The sequence below is a fragment of the Pipistrellus hanaki genome (genome assembly GCF_964339955.1).
Source record: "Pipistrellus hanaki genome assembly, chromosome: 11".
Lineage (NCBI taxonomy): Eukaryota > Metazoa > Chordata > Mammalia > Chiroptera > Vespertilionidae > Pipistrellus > Pipistrellus hanaki.
In genome coordinates, this window is record NC_140513.1 from 39182273 (window position 1) to 39203556 (window position 21284).

The following is a 21284-nucleotide window of genomic DNA, read 5'->3' on the forward strand; positions in this document are numbered from 1 at the left end:
GATCATAGGATGGTTCTATTTTTAAGTTTTGGAAGAGCCTCCATAATATTCCCCATAGTGACTGCACCAATTTTCCTTCCCACCAATACAGCACAAAGGTTCCTTTTTCTCCACATTCCCACCAACACTTGTTATCTATTGTCTTTTTGATGATAGCCATTCTAACAGGTGTGAAGTCATCTCCTGTTGTAGTTTTCATTTGCATTTTCCTGATGATGAATTATGTGGAATATCTTTTCATGCACCTGTTGGTCACTGGCATGTAGTGTTTGGCGAAGTGTCTTTTTAGTTTTTCTGCCCATTTTTTAAACAAAAATTTTTATTCAGTTTTATACAGTCTTCATATATTTTAAATAGTAACTCTACAAGATATATCATTTGCAAATACTTTCACCCATTCTGCAGGTTGCCTTTTTCATTTTGTTGCGGGTTTCCTTTGATGTACAGAACATTTTTTATGTAGCCCCACTTGTTTCGTTTTGCCTTTGTTGCCTTTGATTTTGGTGTCAAAGCAAAAAATCATCATTACTATCAATGGAAAGGAGCTTGCCCCGATGTTTTCTTGTAGGTGTTTTTAGGACATCAGGTCTTATATTCAAGGCTTTAATCCATTAGTTAACAATAGTATTTTGGTTTGATCACGAGAGAGGAAAAAGCTTGTAGACTATAGCCTTCATTCCCTTGTGCAGGAAAGTTTACACACTTTGAAAGAATGAGGACTACTCTCTTGAGAAGTGTTCTGGTTTGAACTGAATTGCCCTCTCCCTCAATCTCATATGTTGAAATTCTAACCCCTGGTACTTCACAATCTGACCCTATTCAGAAATAATAGGAAGTTTATACCTTTTGGCTCCATTCATTCATTTCATCCGCACCCCCTCTGACAACCACCAGTCTATTTTCTGAATCCATGAGTTCTGTTTGTTTATTTGCTTGTTTGTTGTTTAATTCTACATACTACGGTAGTAGGATTGTACAGTATTTATCTTTCTCTGTCTGATTTATTTCACTTAGCATAATGCCCTCAAGGGCCATTTATGTTTCTAAAAATGGCAGGATTTCCCTGTTTTTCTTTTTTATGGCTGAATAATATTTCATTGTGCAGTATATGTCATATTTTCTGTACTCATTCATCTGTTGTTGGACACTGAGGTTAAAATGAGATAATACTAAACTAGTCTGGAACCCTACTCTAATATGACTATTGTCCTTATAAGAAGGAAAATTTGAACACATATGCACAGAGAGAGAATGCCATGTCAAGATGAAGACAGAGATTGGGGTGATGCCAGCAGTACATATATATATATTCACACACACATAATACACATATTTATATACACAGGGTGTCCCAAAAAATGTATAGATAGTTTAACAGCTAATAGCTCAATTTTGAAAATGGAAATATGTTTTAATAAACACGGCCTTTATAATTATTCAAAGTATGTGTATACATTTTGTTGGCACACCCTATATTCAGACACAGTTTAAAGTAGCAAGAAATTCTAGTAAAACTTTGCTGGTAAATATTGGCCTGGCATATCTGCATTTTTGTTAATCCTCCACCAGAGGATAATTTTTCCATTGCTTTTTAGAAAGAGTTGAAGGGAAAAGAGAGAAGTGGAGGCTGGAGAGAGAGAGGGAGAGAGAGAGAGAGAGAGAGAGAGAGAGAGAGAGAGAGAGAGAGAGAGAGAGAGAGAGAAACATTGATGTGGGAGAGACACATCAATTGGTTGCTTCCCACATGCACCCTAACCAGGGCTGGGATGGAACCTCAACCCATGTACATGTCCTTGGCTGGGATCAAACCTGAGACCCCTCAGTGCAGGGAGGCTGAGGCTCTAACCACTTAGAAACACCAGACAGGGCTGCATTTTCTTTATTAATTATCATTTCTCCATTCACAAAGCTTATAGGTTTTCTCATATTTGCTAATCAAGAGTTGGAGGCAGTGCTAAAATGCACTTATTATGAAATGGATTTATTTTTAAAAGACATAATGAGAATAAATTTAGCCTCAGCCAACCAAATAATTAAACCCATCTACAGAAGAAATTAGAGTTCAAATGCACCTCAAAGATCAACTAGAATTTATTTATGTAACCCTAGGCAAATTACTTAAATGTTGGTCTGTTGGTCTCTGTTTTCTCACCTATAAAATTAGAGGGTGAGTCAAAACAACTTCTAGAATTTCTTCTAAATATAACTCTAGATGATTGGACTTTCCTATCAAACCCCTAAAGTTTCACCAAGATTCTGTCTACATCTCCGCTATTCCATACACTAAAATGGTGTTATTTTGAATAAGGAAAAATACTGTGTTGAATAAACCATCCACAGTGAAGCTAGCCATCATAAAAAATCAAAGTCCACAGACACTTCAACACACACACACATACACACACACACACACACACACACACACACACACTCAACATTATTATAGTGCCAGTGTTATCCAAATTTCCACCATTGGAGTTTCATGTCAAATCTGAATGTCACCTTTATTTTCATTCACTTAATAGTGGAATTTGATAGCTCACTTTTTAAAAATTAGCCACACCCTAATCATAAGCATGATTGTCCTAGGTTTATGCATTTTTTTTCTAATAAAATTCAAATAAATATAGTTCATAAGTAAAATAAAATTCCATCAGCTAACTAGAATTGTGTTGTATTCCTTTAGTGGTATGCGTATTAAACTGTGAAAAATTCCAGAGTAATTTATAAAAAGAAGATTATACACACTGGTCTAGAATATAAGATATTGATTTTAAAGAAAACTACTAAAGTATTATTTCCATTGCATTTGTTGGGATAAAAAAAATGAACTGCTAAATCAATTATTCTTTCATTAGTTAGAGAATCTGATTTCATAAATTATTATGAAAATGGGAGAATAGGACCACCAGTTGATGGGTAGAGCTTTCGTTTGACATCTGCATTAGCGTAAATCCCACTCTCGTCATGCCAAGTGTTGATGCCATATCTTTTGGAACCATTTAGATCTGTGAACTGAGAACAGCATTTTCTGTGGACTATTGAGTAATCATCTTGACAAGGGTAATCCTATAGGAGGGGGGAAAAGAAGTGATACTGAATAACTGAAATATGTAAAAAGGAGTGATGTTTAAAAGCTGATCTTTAGTATGTTAGTCTTACTATGAACAAAGGTTAATTTTCAAACAATTGATTAATTTAACCTCTCAAATTACAAATACCTCAATGAGAAAAAAATGGCTATTGCATTTATAAGTACTTATAATTCTGAAAGAAGAAACTAGTTCATGATTGTTTTATAAAACTAAAAATAAATTGTTATACATTTAAAATTGTTCTAGCCCATAAATTTAGATAGATACAATTTTATGATCATCTACGTAAGCCCCAAGCAATTAACAATTTATCTACCATTCAACACCTTTTTTAAATTAATGTGTTATAATTATTCTAAAGAATAATTGGGCTATATCTTTAATAACTGCTATCAAGTCACACTTGCCAGTAAATGCCAAGTTCAAAGATTCATTCCTATTGAGAAATTTACCTCAGCATAATCCAATATAGTATGTAAGGTATTTACCCTTACAGCACTTCATAAAAGCTTCTAAGATATATATCTCCAGTGACCAGAATGACCAGAACAACCGGCGGCTATGACACGCACTGAGGCAGCCAACCAGCCGATCCAGGCCCTGATCGGCCCCACTCCCATCAGGCCTGTCCCCCAATTGACCCCCAACAGCCCAGTTGGGAGCAGGGCCAGCAGGCCAACCACCTGTGCACTGTCCCGGCCCAATGGGCCCCCATCAGGGTGGGCCAGCTGAACCCCACTTGTGCACTGAGCCTCTAGTAATAAAATAAGACACTATTATTGACCATTTCCCAAGGAAATAATGATTATTTTAGATTACACCAAGGGTAATGACAGATAACGAACATAAAGCCCTTGAACTGATTATACAATTTCTCCCTTTAATTGGTACAAATTTTAAAGCACTAGAACAATAATGAAATTAAACCATCAAAATCTATAAAACAATGAAAGAACATCTAAACATAGTTCAAATCTTAGATTAGCTTTATTTAAAACAATTTAAAACTTTAACCAAATGCTCAACCATAACAATCATTATAGTGTCTATTTTTTTACTGAGTGCCATGGGCATAGTAGTTGAGTGTTTATATCTTTTAATTCATAACAGAGCTCTAAAATACAAACTACTGCTCTCATTTTACATATAAGAAAAGATAATCTGCTTAAAATCTCATAAGGGGGAAATTTAAAGAATGCCAGTATTAAGTGCCTCAGCCAGGACTTCAAACTAACCAACTTAACTATAAGATCCATTATCCCTCCAGGATCCTCATGAAATTCTTAATAATTAAGAGATGAAAAAATATATAAACAATAAAATCCTAAACCTACATCTTATCCATGTTCCTTTCTACATAGTTTGGGCTTTTGCTTTTTGTTGTTGGGGTCTATTTCTTTGGGGCTCGTTTGTTTAGTTGCTTTTGATCAGGTAGAGGACCTTTAAACAGATTTTAAGTATCACTGTCCAAAACTGCCTTCTCAGTGGGAGGCAGGATCTGCTATTCCTATCTCAGCTGCCATCAAACTGAAGAGTGTCAAATGAAAGGTCAATGTGTTCCTTTTGCACCTCTTATTCAAAGATGATGATTCATTTTGATAATGTGAATGACAAGATTAAATGTGATGTTTTAGGAAAAGGATTCTGGTAACAGAAGGTATACTAAAGATTGAAGGTGCAAAGGACTGGATTTAGGAAGTGCAATTAGAAATGGATCTCAACTATTTACAATATCAACTAATGGATGAATAAACAAAATGTGGTCTGTTTACACAATGAAATATTACTTGGCAATACAAGGAATATTTGGTAGGTGTTATAACATATAAAACATTATGCCAAGTGGTAAACGCTAAATCAAAGTACCACACAGTGTATGATTTCTTACATAAAATGTACAAAATAGGCAAGTTCACAGAGAAAAAAAGTAGTTTTTTAGGAGATGGAGAAGGATGAGGAGTGACTATTAATGGATGTGATGGCTAATTTTCTGTGTGTTAACTTCACTGGATCATGGGTACACAGATACACACACACACACACACACACACACACACACACACACACCCCTTGTAATTTAACTCACAGACTTACAGACTTCAGAATATCAATGATCAAACCTGGAAGAATCAGCTCATAGAGTTCTTTAAATGTGAAGAAAAATATCCTTTGCCTATAAGGCTTCAACAGAGCTGGAAAAAAGAGCAGGAATATAAGGAAGAGTCTGTCTGGAGAATGTAGGAAGAAGAAAATAAGGGAAAAGGATAGCAGAAACAGTTTCCTAATATATCCATCCCTATCTAGACTTTAATCAGGCAGAGTCTCTTTGACTTGAACACCGAGAAGTATCTATAATAATATAAGCATAATATGCTAACTAGACCAGATGTCCTTCTGGACAACCTTCCCGGACGAAGCTGGGGCTGCAAGGGAAGTCCGGGTCCCGGGTGCCAGAAGGAAACCGGTGCTGGCAGTCAGGAGAAGGCAGGCCATCACTTTTTTTGGAAACATATTTTTATCTAATTTTGAATTTACAGGAAAGTTCAAAAACAGCACAGGGAGCTCCCATATAATCTTGACTCAGAGTCACCAATTGTTTACCATTAGGCTGGAGACCTCATGGTACTTTACCTCTAAATAATTCATGCTCTTCCTAAGAACAGGATTTTATAGCTAGGGTAACGTGTTCAACCTCAGGAAGGTTGATGCAGTATAATTATGTCATCCACAGTCTATATTCAAATATAATTCATGATCCCAATAATGTTCTTTATGCCTATTTTTCCCAGTCAATGATCACTGCTGTGCATAGGGCACAGACCTCCCTCCAGGCCATCTGTTCCACAGCACTGCCTTCCAAATAAAGATTTTGTGCTGATGTCATCTCTAATTAAAAATGTCTAAAATCTGACTCATCTCCTCCTCCTGAAACAAGTTCTCCCCATCTCCATGTCTGTCTTATTCTTTTTAATAGTGTTACCTCTCCCATAGGTTTGAGGCTATGGAACATCTCTGATTCTTTTCTTTCTTTTTTTTAAAATATATTTTATTGATTTTTTTACAGAGAGGAAGAGAGAGGGATAGAGAGTTAGAAACATCGATGAGAGAGATACATTGATCAGCTGCCTCTTGCACACACCCTACTGGGGATGTGCCCGCAACCAAGGTACGTGCCCTTGACCAGAATCAAACCTGGGGCCTTTCAGTCTGCAGGCTGACGCTCTATCCACTGGGCCAAACCAGTTTTTGTATTATATTCTTACACAAGGCACCATTATTTCCCAAACCTTCTTTTTTCCCAGAATAAAATTATATTGCTATTTTTTAATCAAAAGATACCCAGTACTCATCCAGTTTTTCCCAATCTTCCAAGGGATTGTTCTCTGGTTATTCTTATTTGATTTCATGCTTAGGACCTTTTGTTTTTGATAGTTTTATTTTCAAGGTCACTTTCCCTTTTAGGCCTGCTTTCTGAATATCAGTAACTCTGTCTAATTTACTATTATAAGATATTTTAAAAGCATAGCTCAATTCCTCCATCCAGATCATCCATAAAAATGCATAATGGGTTATGTTTCCTGGCCAAATCAGTCACTGTGAACTAACCTTGTGTCCATCATTACAAACAGCTATTAGCCACCTGGCATTCATGCAACAAAGACCATTCTACCCTAGCAAGCCTTTAAGTATGCTCATTTAGGGTTCTCCAGTTACTCTTGAAAAGACATTTTAGGCAGCAAACTTAATGTGAATGTCACATTGGATGGAATGAAAGTAGACATAATAGCAGACTGCAGTGATATTTCGTTTCATTATTTTCAGTATACATTGTGTATAAAATTCTTTAGCACTTATATGCATTTGACTAAAGACCTGTCTTCCCCTAATAAGGTTGTCTTCTAAGCACACATGCAGAGTGATGTGGGAGGAAAAGAAAATTCCCTTAGAGCTAAATCTGCTTTCTCAACCCTGGGATCACAGGACATAGGCTTCTCAGACAGATCCCTTCATTCATCTCCTTTCCTACTTATAAAATGATGTCATTTCTACTGGGCATTTTTTTCTCCTGATGATTTAATTACAAATATAAGAGTAATCGGCAAACACAGCAATATTAAATATATAATTAATTATATATATTTTGTTACATATTTAAGAAACATTCATCATCCTTTTTTATTTGATATATTATAATATTACAAATAAAAAGTGCTTGTAACAAATGCAGGTATTCAAATGAAGGAAAGTAGTCATAGGGAGTGCAAAGAAGTTTAGGCTGTGAGTTTAAATATAAACATTTATGTTATTAATGAGTCCAGTCAACATAGTAAGTTTTCATCACAAAGAAAAATATGGGGATTTACATGAACAAATATTTCACAAAATAAGCTGACAATATCACACACTCTCTAGTAATGGCCAGCATAAAAAACTAAGCAATATACTACTGAACCTTAGCAATTGACTAATTTTTTTTCTTTTTAATGCATAAATTTTTATTGGTTCTATCATTTCAATCACATAAAAATAAATATAATTCTTCTTATTTCTCAGTCTATACACTGAGTGTCCAGATTATTATGATTTCTGAATGCATAATAATCTGGTCACTCAGTGTATATCCTATATAATAAAAGGCTAATATGCAAATTGTCCCCTCCAACAGGAATTCCACCAGCAGGCAGGCTGAACAACCACCCTTGTCCCCTCCACTTGGCCAGGCTGGCCAGACCCCACCCATGCACGAATTCATGCACCAGGCCTGAGAACAGTATGATCTTTAAATATATATATATATATATATATATATATATATATATATATAGAGAGAGAGAGAGAGAGAGAGAGAGAGAGAGAGAGAGAGAGGCCAGATTATTATGCATTCAGAGATCATAATAATCTGATCACTCAGTGTATTATGTGAGGACATCTGCAATTGTTTTATATGTGTAACAGTGCAGTTAGGTAAAAATTTGAGGCTTAGGATTCTCAATTTAAATTTTTTGTCTCCATTACAAAAGTCAAATATGTTCACTGTACAAATTAAAGAAAAAAAGAAGAAAATGAAGTCTTCCACTATCTTAAGTTACCTGAAGTAGAACTGAACTTTATGACTTAACCAGAAAGGAGACCATGGTTTCTTAACTTCAGAAGCCAATATAAGTGCAAATATAACTTCAAAAAAAATAGGGTTCTTTTTACTAAAGGACATAATACCAAAATAATCAAGAACTGAGTTTCCTGAAAATAGATACCCATCATTTCTCAATTGTTGGTGATACACAAGATGAACAAAAATTATAATATTTATTTCTAATTTTTAAGTAGACTTGATTTCAATATCTGCCAAAATCCTTAATCAAAAAGGTTACTTGGTCATAAATAAATGACTATTAGGATGGGACAGGATTAACGAAAGAGATAGGATGAATAAAAGAGAATCAAATTAAATAGTAGAATTTGAGAGCCAGAGAGCTCATGAATATCATTCTGTCTATACCATGAAGATGAGATAGAGGGAAAGGGAGATTTCAAGGAACTGGCTCACATGAATGTAAGGCTAGAAACTAGAAACTTAGGCAGGATTTCTATATTACAACTGTTGAGGCAGGATACCTTTGCCAAGAAACCTCAGGTTTTTGCTCTTAAGGCAAGTATCAACTGATTGGACAAGGCCCACCCACGTATTGAGGGTAATCAATAAGGCAAATCCTATTGTATTCCAAATAACTGGGGGAAGCTGTGGAAGTCCTGAGAAGACACATCACAAGGCCTGGAACATTACCTAGTTACATTTCAGACTTAATTTTTGGGCAGAGGTTTGGCAAAGCCCTTCTTAGGAGGCAGAAAAGTAAAGGCAACTCCAAGCTTAGGGGAGTTCCTTTCATGTGAATGAGCCTAATTGAACAATAAAGGGCTCCTAATGATGCTGCCCACTTCCAACTCCTATCTAAGATGCATTTTTGTTTGGGATGATACTCAGAGTATTTCTCAATCAATACAACACCAGCCAATCAAATTAAGCAAGTCCTGGTTAGACAGGTGTTAAACTTCCAAAAGGCCCACTCAGCCATGAAGCACAGGAAAAGCCCAATAATGCCTAGGGCCCACATTACAATAATGTTTTCATTTATTTAGAATCTTAAAAAATAAAAATAACAACAATGTAACTATACTTTTATCACTAAATTGTACACTGAAAAAGGGTTAAAATAGTACCTTTTACATCATGTGTATTTTACCCCAATGAAAAAGTGCAGATACCATTTTGAAAAGCTAACTATATTAATTGATGGAAACTCCTAGCTAAACCAGGAAATGGTGGTGATAATATAACATCCAAAACCATCTCAAGGCAGATACTTTTGGCACCTAATATGCAGAAAATTTTGCTTAAAATAGAATATAGAGGACAAAAAGTACTTCCCAGAAAAAAATAAATATCATATGCTTTAGTTTTGTATAATAACACTTATTCATTTATTGACAATAATTTCAAGAATATTAACAATAACAAGGTTGGCTAGCTTCTAAATATGGGTGTTAGAAATCAAACTACCAGACAGCAGGAAGGAAGGATGGGGCCAAAGACTTGTCCCCTGTCCAAAAGGCTCACATAACCTACATGCAGCCAGCCATGGACTAGTCCTCCAACCTACCTTCTCTGAATCTTTTCCTCTCTTTTGTTTTTTTGGGAAAAGGATGGGTAAGCTTTAAAAAGACTTATACACTCAGAGAACACACCCCTATCTTTCACTGAAATTGGGTGAGCCATAATAAGACCCAGTGCAAGAAGTGAAATTCTGAAGATATAGCTTGTAATTCTCATTCATTTCTCTCCTTGGAAATAATTCCATAACTTTCTCATACTCTGTATTTCCTTACTTATGTCTAGAGCTCTGGTATGATTAGTTGCATATTCTTTAAGCTTCCCACAATGCTGTCCCACTTTATGCAAATATGCATTTATGAAAATGTAAGAGCCCATCATATAAAAATTGATAAAAGTCTCAATTCATGCACAAAATTTGAAGTAGTATGAATCCAGATATTTTAAGATTGTATAATTGCAAAAGTGGTAGCCTGAGTGAGTGGTGAACTATTTATGCTAAGGCGATATGATAAAATTCCTAGCAAGTAAAAAATTACCTGCATGTAAAAAAATGTTAGTATTTTATGAAGTATACTAGAGGCCTGGTGCACAGATTCATACACTGGCAGAGTCCCTAGGCTTGGCCTGTGCCCTCTCACAATCCAGGGCTCCTCGGAGCATGTCGGAGAGGCCAGGCAGGGGGATCCCACTGGTGCACGTATTCGTATACCGTGCCTCTAGTATGTATATAAGATCTATGGTTAATCTCTTCCCCCCCTATTCCCCTCTTCCCTCTGAGATTCATCAATCTGGTCCATGTTTCCATGCCTGTGGTTTCCACTCCTGCGTTAAGTGTCTGCCCCCTGGTGGTCAGTGCGCATCATACCTAACAGCTGGTTAGTCAGCCAGTCTCTTAGGCTTTTATATATATAGATACTTGTTTAAATGCAAGATAACTTCAGTCACTATGTTGCTGTTATTTAGTCATCCACTTAAAATTTAAGATATTTTTGTATCCTATAAGAATGTAATGCAACCATTCATTTAAATAGGAGTGCTAAAAAGCAGTGCTAAAAAAAAGTCTCAAAAATCAATTACTTTGGCTTAGAAGTGAATGAACAAAACTCTATCTAAAGCCAAACACCTGCCATGGCATGTTGTGCTATTAATGTGGAAATCAGCAATGGAGAAATATTAGAAATAATGCTGAAAAATTAAAACCATAAATACACCCCTATATTTTTGCCTATGGAAAATTCATCCTTTAAGCTTTGTGAGTTTTTAAGTATGTCTTCAACTTCATTTTGTTTAGAGATGGTACCAAATTCCATGTATATAAGGAAATAGGCCTGAATTGCATTTTTTAAGTGACATATTTGTTTCCTTATGTGTTTTCTGATTACAAAAATCAGGATAAAAAGTGTAGAGATGAAGAAAATGACCAACTTTAGTAGCATTTTGACAGTTTCTTCATTTTCCCCCCTATGTTTTACATAGTTTAGATAAATACATGTTCAATTTTGCATCTTAATGTTTTTCTTAACCTGAAACGAAGACTTATCAAGACACTAGAGTTATCTATGCAGGTTATAAAGGCTACAATAACCTCATCATATGATTATAGCATATTTAATTAATATTATTTGTAATACTAAAACATTAAGCATTTTCCAAGTTTAGCCATTATAAGTAATCCAGTGATTAGTATCTCTGCATTTTAAATTATTTTCCTTTGGGGAAATTTCTTAGAAGGAAAATTATTAGATCAAATAGTATCTTGATATCTACTGCCAAATTCCTTTCCAGAAAGATTAAAATAATTTACAATTTACCTGGCAACAGATAAAATAACCCATTTTGTCCTGGCAGGGTGGCTCAGTTGGTTGGAGTATCATCTCATATGCCAAAAAGGTTGTGGGTTTGATTCCCAGTCAGGGCACATATCTAGGTTGCGGGTTTGATCCCTGGTTTGGGTGCATACTCGAGGCAGTTGATCAATCAGTTCCTCTCTCCCTTCCTCTTTCTCTAAAATCCATTTAAAAATATATCTTTAGGTGAGGATTTAAAAAAAAAAAAAATCTCACCCATCTTCACCCCACTGTGTATTAAATGTATAAATTTAATTTTAATTAATTTAGTTTTCCAGTCCTCTAAAATGGCAGTTATTCCCTTTTATTTGAGATTTCTGTTTATCTCTGAGTGTACACTTTTAAAAATTCATGGCTGGAATCTCTCATTGGTTGCAGTCGGATGGCAGCTGGAGTGGGAGTCCAGGCTCAGGTCGGCTGAATGTCCTAAGTCAAGCTCTGTAGTGTTTCTCCTCAGGGCCTCCCCCTCTAGCCCAGGAGCTTGGATTTCTCATGAGGTAGCTCAGGGCTCCAAGGGACCTGGAAGCAGTCTTTTATAAGCTAGGTCGACATCTGGCACAGTCACTTTTGCCGTGTTCTATTGATCAAATCAAAAGCCCGATAGTCCAGATTCAAAAGGCAGAGACATTCACCTCTTGCTGGGAAAGTAGCCAGTGCAAACAGTAGGCCAGCCATCTTTAGGGACAATCTACCACATCTTTAATGATCTTTACTAATATGAACGTTTCCTGATGAAAGTGTTTTAAATTTGTGTTGCTATAGTAATTTGTATGCTTTCTCTTTTAGATTTTACTAACCAGTTAGTGCTGATATAACCAGTTAGTGCTGTTTTTTATATGCTTATTTTGTATTTACTCACTTACTAAATGGTCTTATTTATTTAAATTCTCAGTTTAATATCTTGGTTTTCCTAAGAAGATAATTATACTATCTTAAAATAAAGATAAAAATTTTCTCCTCTTTTTCAATAATCAAATACCTTATCTATTACACTTGTTAAGTCTTCCAGAGAAGCCTAATAAGATGCAGCCTTGTTCTGTTTCTGTTGTATAATTTTTAAGTACAAGTATATTAAAGTTATAAATTGGACATATATTATCAATGTACACATTTCCCAGAGCTAAATTAAATTAAGCCATTTAATTTTATGTGTCAATGCAATACAAATGAATAGAAAGGCAGGTTCTTATTCCAGATAAATTAAATTTAGGGACAGGGACAATAAAACAAGATGAAGAAGAAAGCAATATGTTTTGGACACTACAATATTTTCTCCCTGAAATCTATAAACATCTAAAAATAAATCATAACAATAAAACATTCTATTGTCTCCCTCAGAAAATATCTTTAAATAAATATAAAGCATCATAAATCTCAGCAATTGTCCTCTCTTCCCAAGCTTGACTATTTTCACTAGATGTACAGAACCATTTTATGTACATAAACAAGTATTAGAATGTGGCTTCACAGCCCTCTTATACTCACAAGTGGCTGATAATCACATGGTCGAGTGTAGTTTTCAGCATATGTTGTCAATGCACACCTAAGAGGGATAAGTCAATATCTGAGAAAAGAAAGACTTCAAAAACAAACTCATTTACATGTTTTAGTAGTGAATACTTTACATAAAATAAAGCCATTTCAAGAAGGATTGGCCCCAATAAAAATTTTAAAATTCTCAACTGTCTCAGCCTTGTTTACAGTGTTACCTATCACCAGCAAGAGGCCCTTCCAATTCAGCACCGTCCACTCACTACTCTCCTGTGCTGATGATATGCTGCCAATCCTAAGGATTTTAAATTATTACCTGAGATTGGGTGCATTTGGACTTTTGGGACTCTCTTTACCACCCATTTTCTGCCCCTCAACCCTTTTTGATCCTATGCCCTATGTTCTCTGCTAGATGAAAACTGAAAAGATAACAGAAGACAGCTACAAGGACTGAGATTACATAGCTTCTCCAACTTCTCCCTATTAAACACTCAGAAATGCAGATGAAATACACCCTCCCTCCCCAAATGTACAAGCACAGCCAGGCTCAAAAAGGAAAACTTGAAATGTTGGGAATGAAGAACATACTCATTAGAATGGGAAGCCATAAGCTGATGTCCCAAGGATAGAGCTGGAGTTTGAACTGCATGTCAAAGAGCAGAAGAATGGTCTTGGGGGTTTCACAGAAGGCAAATTGCTAAACTCTTACTCACAGTCAGGAGTCTGTAAAGGCGGTACCTCCAAGAGACCAAAAAACTACAGTAACCACTGCAGGGAAATTTGCCAGAAAGTTTCTTTGTGTTTGAAACTGAGGGTGGGGGTTGGGGGGAAATTATTTTCCAATGAGAAATTAAAGCCCTAATTCTCTGTTCTGATAATATTATGCAATGAGATGGTCAAAGAAACTCAACTGGTAATTGCACATCTAAAAATATTGGGTACAGGGAAATTGAAACATTTTTGGCTGAGCTGGTGGGAAAGTTAGATAGTTCAACAAATAAAGAATTCCAGACTTGGCGTGGTTGGCTCAGTGGATAGAACATCAGCCCACAAACGGAAGTGTCTCAGGTTCAATTTCAGTCAAGGGCTTGTACTTCAATTGCAGGCTGGATCCCTAATCCTGATCAGGGCCCTTGCGGGAGGCAATCAATGTGTTTCTCTCACATCAATGTTTCTCTTCTTCTGTCTCTACCCCTCCCTTCCTCTCTCTCTAAAATTCAATGGAAAAAATATGCTCAGGTGAGAAATCTATAAAAATAAAAGCATAATATATATATAATAAATATATAATAATATATATATAATAAAAGCTAATTAGGCCAGATGTCCTTCCGGACGACCTTCCAGATGAAGCTGGAGCTGCAAGGGAAGCCTGGGTCCCGGGTGCCAGAGGGAACCCGGTGCTGGCAGCTGGGGGAAGGAAGGCCCACTCTTGCACAAATTTCCTGCATCAGGACTCTAGTAAATAAATAAATGAATAAATAAATAAGAATTCCAAAACAATAAGAAAGTCTAACTCAGAACAGTTAATGGATATAGCACCAATTTTATCTGGTGATAATCACCAATTCCTGACAAGAAGTGGTTTCCAGAGTAGTAGCTTGTTAAAGAAATGCAAATCCTGTCATGTGCCGCATAATGGCATTTCAGTCAATGATGGACCAAATATACAACAGAGGTTCCATAACATTAAAATGGAGCTGAAAAACTCCTATTGCCTCGTGGTGTTGTAGTCATCATTACATTGAAGTGCAACACATTACTCATGGGTGAGTGGTGATGCTGATGTGAACCAACCTACTGAACTGCTCATGTAGAGAAGTATAGCACATACAATTATGTATAGTACATAATATTTGAGAATGATAAGAAATGACTACGTTACTTGTTTGTGTATTTACTATGCTGTACATTTTATTGCTATTTTAAAGGGCATTCTTTCTGCTAGAATAAAACGTTTTCTGTGAAGCAATATGCCGTGTTAACTCGGTCAGCAGACTTACACACCTCGTGACTGCATCATTTTCTTTTGTGCTTGATTTAATCTCATGTGATTTTGTACAGGAACAGGCTTGCATTCTGGGTTTGTAGCCCAGGAGCAGTAATAGGCTATACCATATAACGTAAGTGTTCAGTGGGCTACAACATCTAGGTTTAAGTAAGCAAATTCCACCATCTTTGCACAACAATGCCTAATGATGCATTTCTCAGAGTGTGTCTTTGTTGTTAAGCAGTGTGTGGCTGTACCTCAGAACCACTTGAGATCTACTGAATTAGAAAGTCTGAGGGTGGGCCCAGCAATCTGTGTTTAACAGGCCCTCTAGGTGATTTTGATGCACATTAAAGTTTGAGTACTGGAAACTAAGAGAACAAAAATTAGAAGTGTAACTTTCAAACCGGAAAATAGGACTTTTTTTCCCCCCAAAGAGACCAACCTAATACAAAACAATAAATGTGAATAACAGAAAGGAAAGTTAAATTGTGCTCAACAGACAAATTAAAATCATAAAATTAAATATCTTTGTAATCACAATGAAAGTAAAGGGGTTAAACCCACCAGGGATAGTATTTTCTCAGACTTAAATTGAATACCAAATTGTGTTACACAGTCTGATTCTATACTTTTATACCTAGAATTCTTTTCAAAAGAAGTTTGAAAGCAAAAGAAAATAAAAAGATATTTCATACAAATATTAACTAAAACAATTATAAAGATTCACTAATTATTACCTATTGATTAAAGCACATGTGTCAAACACAAGGCCCGCGGGCCAAATCCAGCCCGCCAGGCCTTGCAATGTGGCCCGCACCTCGCTGTCATCACTGCACTCTGCTGTCAGTTTATGACATTGTCAGTTTATGACTGTTCAGTAAACCATTCGGCCCGTGATTTAGGCTGGATTTTAGATTTTGGCCCCTTCTCTGATTGAGTTCGACACCCCTAGATTAAAGGAATAAGTCACCAAGAACATATGACATACTCAACAACACATGAAGTATATAAAGCAAAAAATGACAGAATCACAAAGATAAAATGACAATTCCACAGGCATAAAGGAGGACTGTAAAACATTCTTAGATCCTTCAGTTCCTTAAATCCAAATTCATACATAAATCTTCCAAAACTATACATATCACCAGCAAAGCAAATAAAATCACACAATTTTCCATGCATGCAGCATAACAGAGGCCAGAAAAGACTACAAACTTCAGCTTACATGTAGTGAGGGGAACAATCCAGAATTGGTAGAGTTAGATCCGAGCCCAAACTGAAGCAACCTCGGGCGGGGATTTCATGGAAGAGAGGAGAGAGTGGCAACTCCCCAGTGGGGATGGAACACAGAGATACAGCATGGACCCAGAAATACAGCATCCTTTTCTGATGGGGAAAAACTGAGACCAAGTCTCAAACTAGAGGATTTGAACATTGGCTTTTAAGAAGGAGGCTTGGAAAGTATGCAAGACCACAATGGCAGCCTTGGTATGCAATGATTCCAAGGAAGCAGGGGTGAGGACAACTGGCAAAATAAAGAAAGATAGGAAATCAAGCCCAGAAATTAAGGGTCCTAGAACCACCGCTCCTCCAAAATATAAAATAAAATAAAATAAAATAATAAAATAAAATAAAATAAAATAAAATAAAATAAAATAAAATAAAATAAATACCATTAATGAAATAAAGTTCACTTCACTGTTCTAACAGAAGAGGGCACTCTTGAACTAAAACATTGAGGAAATGGTCCAAATTTCTCATTTCCCCCCTCCATAGAATTTGCCTGATTATTGCTAAGCCAGGAAAATTAAACATAATTAAAATGTTAAAAAAAAAAAAAAAAAGCAACATTACTAAGAGAAGAAATCAGTAAATAAGAATAAAAACTAAGCTGATGAAACTCCTCCCCAGAAACATTCCTGGTCAGAGAAGTCCTCTGTCAGCTTTTCTATTCAACGATACACCAGACATTCTAGCAAAGGCAGTAAAACAAAACAAAAAAGGAGCATAAACATAATAATTGGAATGGAAGAAACAAAATTTTCATTGTCCACAGATAAAAATTGTCCACATCTAAAAATCTAAGAGAATCTTTGAATCATAATATCAGGCAAGTTTCAGGATGGTTGTTGGATATAAGATCAATACACAAAAATAGTATACTCATATATCTGCAATAAGAAATTAAAAAGCATGACTAAGTGGAAAAATCCCATTTATAATTGCAATAAAATTTCTAAAATTCCTATAGAAATATAAGTAATAAGATTTCTAAGATATTTATGGAAAAATACAAAATTTATTGAAGGACATAAAATAACTCCCTTGTTTATGACTCAATCAATATATGTTACATATGTGTATATATGTATATACACTTATATATGTAATTTCTAAAATGTTTACAGTCTGATATATATATGTATATAGATTTTGATTAAATTATAATTTAAAACTTCTATTGATCAAAAGACAGCATGAACAGTTAGAAGAGAAGCTATAGAATAGAAGATGTCATAAAATTAATCAAGACAAGATTAGTACCCAGAATAAAACATTCTTACATATCAATGAAATACAGAATCCCATAGAAAAATGGACAAAGCCTATTAACAGTCAATTCACAGTAAAAGAAACCAAATGGCTAGTAAATATTTTAAAATAAATTCAATGATTAGTGAAATGCCAAGTAAAACAACAATGAGGTACCACTTCATACCCATAAGATTAGTAAAAATTAAAATTATTTTTAAAGATATGAATGTATACATTTATACACTACTGGGGGAAGTACCTTGCTAAATTGAAGATGCATATATCTTAATACCCAGAAATTCTGTTTCTGAGTATAAAGAAATCCTTGCATATATACTCGAGGAGACATGTATAAGGATAGTCAATGCAACCTCATGTGTAATGATGAGAATCTGGAAAATAATGTTCAACAATACAGTGAATATATTGATGGCAATATTAGACATTATAAATAATTTCTCTAAAATATATAAGGCAAATCCGGTAAAGATGTTAACTTACATTTATAATTAGGTAATGAATAGATAAATGGGAGTTTGAATACTATTTATATGTAAATATTCAATAATCTTAACATGGAATTATAAATAAAATATTCCATAATCTTAAAATGTTTAAGTATTAATAGATGACAATGAACTTATTTGCCTATCTTTTCTTTTCCAAAGTTATGACTCAAATGATATGATTATCTATCAAATATCACAGTTTTGCTTTGGGCAGGTCAATCTTGCAAGCCAGAATTGGGCATCTCTCTACTCACAGTAGGCAGAAACCCATTCCATCCTTGTTCAGGCCCTTCTCCCTATCTGATTATCACCTCCCAACACAGAGCCTGATACAAGGTAGGCATTAAAAACTATTGAATTAATAAAGCAATAAAAATAAAGTTAGATATAAAGAGATATAGATTTATAATGAGAACAAAGTAAATAGAAGTAGAAATTAAAATATTCAGTTATTCATTTATTTTTAATCCTCACCCAAGGATATGTTTTATTGATTTTAGAGAAAGAGGAATGGAGAGAGTATAACATTGATTTGTTGCCTTTTGCACATGACCCTCCTGGGGATTGAGCCCTAAGCCTAGGTATGTGCCCTGAGTGGCCAAACTGGGAATTGAGCCCACAACCTTTCAGTACAAGATGATGCTCCAACAATTTAAATACTGAATGACTTTCAGTCAGTTACTTATAAACTCTTTATGATTAGAACCCTCCTCCCTTTTAAATCTGCAGAACAGAGCAATAATCTTTAAGTGATATGTTTCATCAAATTTGAAATAAGATGGTCTTTTAAGAATGAAAATATTTAAAAATCAACATAAATTTTCCTCTTAGATATCAGCTTAAAGCAGTACCTGAATAGAGAATATAAGAAAAGAACAAGTCCATTAGAAGAGAAATGGCCTTCATAGAAACTCAGGAAAGCAAGAGGTGAGAAAAATGAGGGAGGCATCTTCCTGGGGAAGAGAGGTCCTCCTGGCTCATAAACAGACTGCTCTGGTTCTGGGAGCAGAGATGGGTTACATCAACACCAGTGTTCCAACCCAACAAATGGGAGCCAAGGATGACTTTCATTCATTGTCTGGAGCCACCAGGAGCAAGCCTGTGCCTCACGGTGCTGCTTACTACTCCATCCCTACCTATAGCGTATAGGTCCAAATATCAGCCTCCAGCCCACAGGCAGCCAGGGCTCTCCAGTGGGATTTCCTCAGAGATAGCAATGGGAAAGGGCCAGTCACTCACCCAAGATGAGAACCATGGGATGTAATATCCCTACCTGCAGAGGGAGTGAATGAAGACAATAGGAAGAGAACCCTGGAGGTTTTCTAGTCCCGATTCCAGCAGTCTTTGGAAACCAACTCTTCCATGGAATTTCCCAGAGTAATTTTTAAACAAGCTCTTCTTTTGGCCCCAGATAATTTTAATTGTGTGTCTATCACTTACAACTGAAAGAATCCTGGCTATTATAACCAGGCAATCAGAGTTGAGGGCCATTGATTACTGTAATCATATATTGATATTTAACTCCCCTTGCCCTGATGCCAAACACTCTGAACAATATTCTGATTATAGTTTGGCTTCCTATATGTTTTTATTTAAATCACGAGAGAATGCTTTGATTAGGCTGACATGACTGGTGTGCTTGAATGTTTTATTTCTCATTATAAATTAACTATTAGAATTCTGGATTTCTGTGTGAGTTTCAGGAGCACATCAATCTTCATGAGTCAGTCAAATTCTGAAGCATGGATAAAAGGGAAGGAAATGTACAACTGAATACAAGATTCTGGTAAACTCACCAGGATAATCCATGCTGTGAGGATACTTAGAAGTTGGACAACTATGGTAACCTGGCACTACCCACAATTTGCCACATGCACCCCCATTAACCTTTAATGGATGTAAGGCAGAGAACAACTAGAGATGCTTTTGTAAGATGAGAAAAGAAGAGAAGTCTGATACTCAAGTTATCATTAAAGCCATGGTACGTGTTAAAATACTTACAACTGCCCTAACACCACTGGTAACTTGTGTAAATCTATGATGAGACGATGCACTAATACCCACAGAATCACAATTCTCAAACCTGGAAGAACTTTAAAGATCAATTGATTCCTTTCTGTTTTTGTCTGGAGGAAAGGAAGGTAATTCCTCTCCCAGCTTCCCAACAGCCAAAACAAGGGTATATGACCTCTACTCATCAAAACAAGATGGTCCCACCTCCAAGTCTGAATCTGAGTATGTGACTCAAAAAAGCAGAGAATTAATTTGGAATTAATCCCATCGATGGCAGCAGCCGATGCTACATTTATTATTTAAGATGAGGGCCATTATTTAGCCAGATTACTTATTTAGCCAGGGGCCCAAGGGGTCTACCTGAATCTGTGTGGTAGAAGAAAATGGGGAACTTACATCCACTCTGGGAAATTCTGTCTCATTCTTGACAGCATTCATCATTTTAAAATAAAATATATTGTGCTGAAATGAATATGCCTTTTATTTCCTCCTCCTTTTACCTACAGAATGAAGCCACATACATCAAATCTGATCAGTGTTCCACAGCTGCTGAATGCCAGGCCTATGTTTTAGAAATCAACTAATCAACTTCTAAGGAGCTAATGTCCAAGAGCTAGAGAAGGAAGATATAATGGAGGACAAACTGAATCTGATTTTACTTCTGATCCATGCCAAGCCCTTGCTAAGTACCTTAGCAGTTTGGAAGAAGCTCTCCCCTCCCATCAAGAACACAGAACTGTGAACCCAAAGATTCTGGTCTTTGTTTACTACTAAGCAGTCATGGGGCCTTGAGCAAATCACTTAAACCCTCTGCATCTTAATTCCCCATTAGTATCTTCTCCATAAATATTTATAGAACAGATGGGTGGTTTAATTAATTAATGAGGAATTTGGATTCCTGAATTCTCTCCGCTTTGATTTCCTCCTCTATACAATTAAGAAAATACCTACCAAATGGAAGAAAGGAATAATGGATAATGCCTGTGGGAGTACTTTGAAGGATATGGAGCATTATATACATTTAACCATTATATACTATAGTGATTAAGGACACAAACACTGCAATCAGACAGACAAGACAGGAGTTTGAAACCCAGCTCTGGTGCTTTTAGAAAATGACTTTACCTCTCTGAGCCCTTTTCAGTGGGGGTTGTTGCAGCATCATTCTCAAACAGTATAGAGAACTAA

At 35.8% G+C, this 21284-nt stretch overlaps 1 protein-coding gene across 9 annotated transcripts in view; it reads right to left on the minus strand.

Moving 5' to 3' along the window:
• Window positions 1-21284, minus strand: part of CFAP95 (cilia and flagella associated protein 95) — a 108560-nt gene that overhangs the window by 38570 nt on the left and 48706 nt on the right. For 8 of the 9 annotated variants that reach the window (XM_084899559.1, XM_084899561.1, XM_084899556.1 and 5 more), the window contains 2 exons: window positions 13041-13098; window positions 2644-3069 (listed from right to left, as the gene is read on the minus strand). In XM_084899559.1, the coding sequence (XP_084755685.1) occupies window positions 2884-3069; window positions 13041-13098 (244 nt within the window). In that variant the 3' untranslated portion in view covers window positions 2644-2883. Of the gene's footprint in view, window positions 1-2643; window positions 3070-13040; window positions 13099-21284 lie in introns of those variants that run through there. The other variant, XM_084899555.1, reaches the window with a different exon arrangement.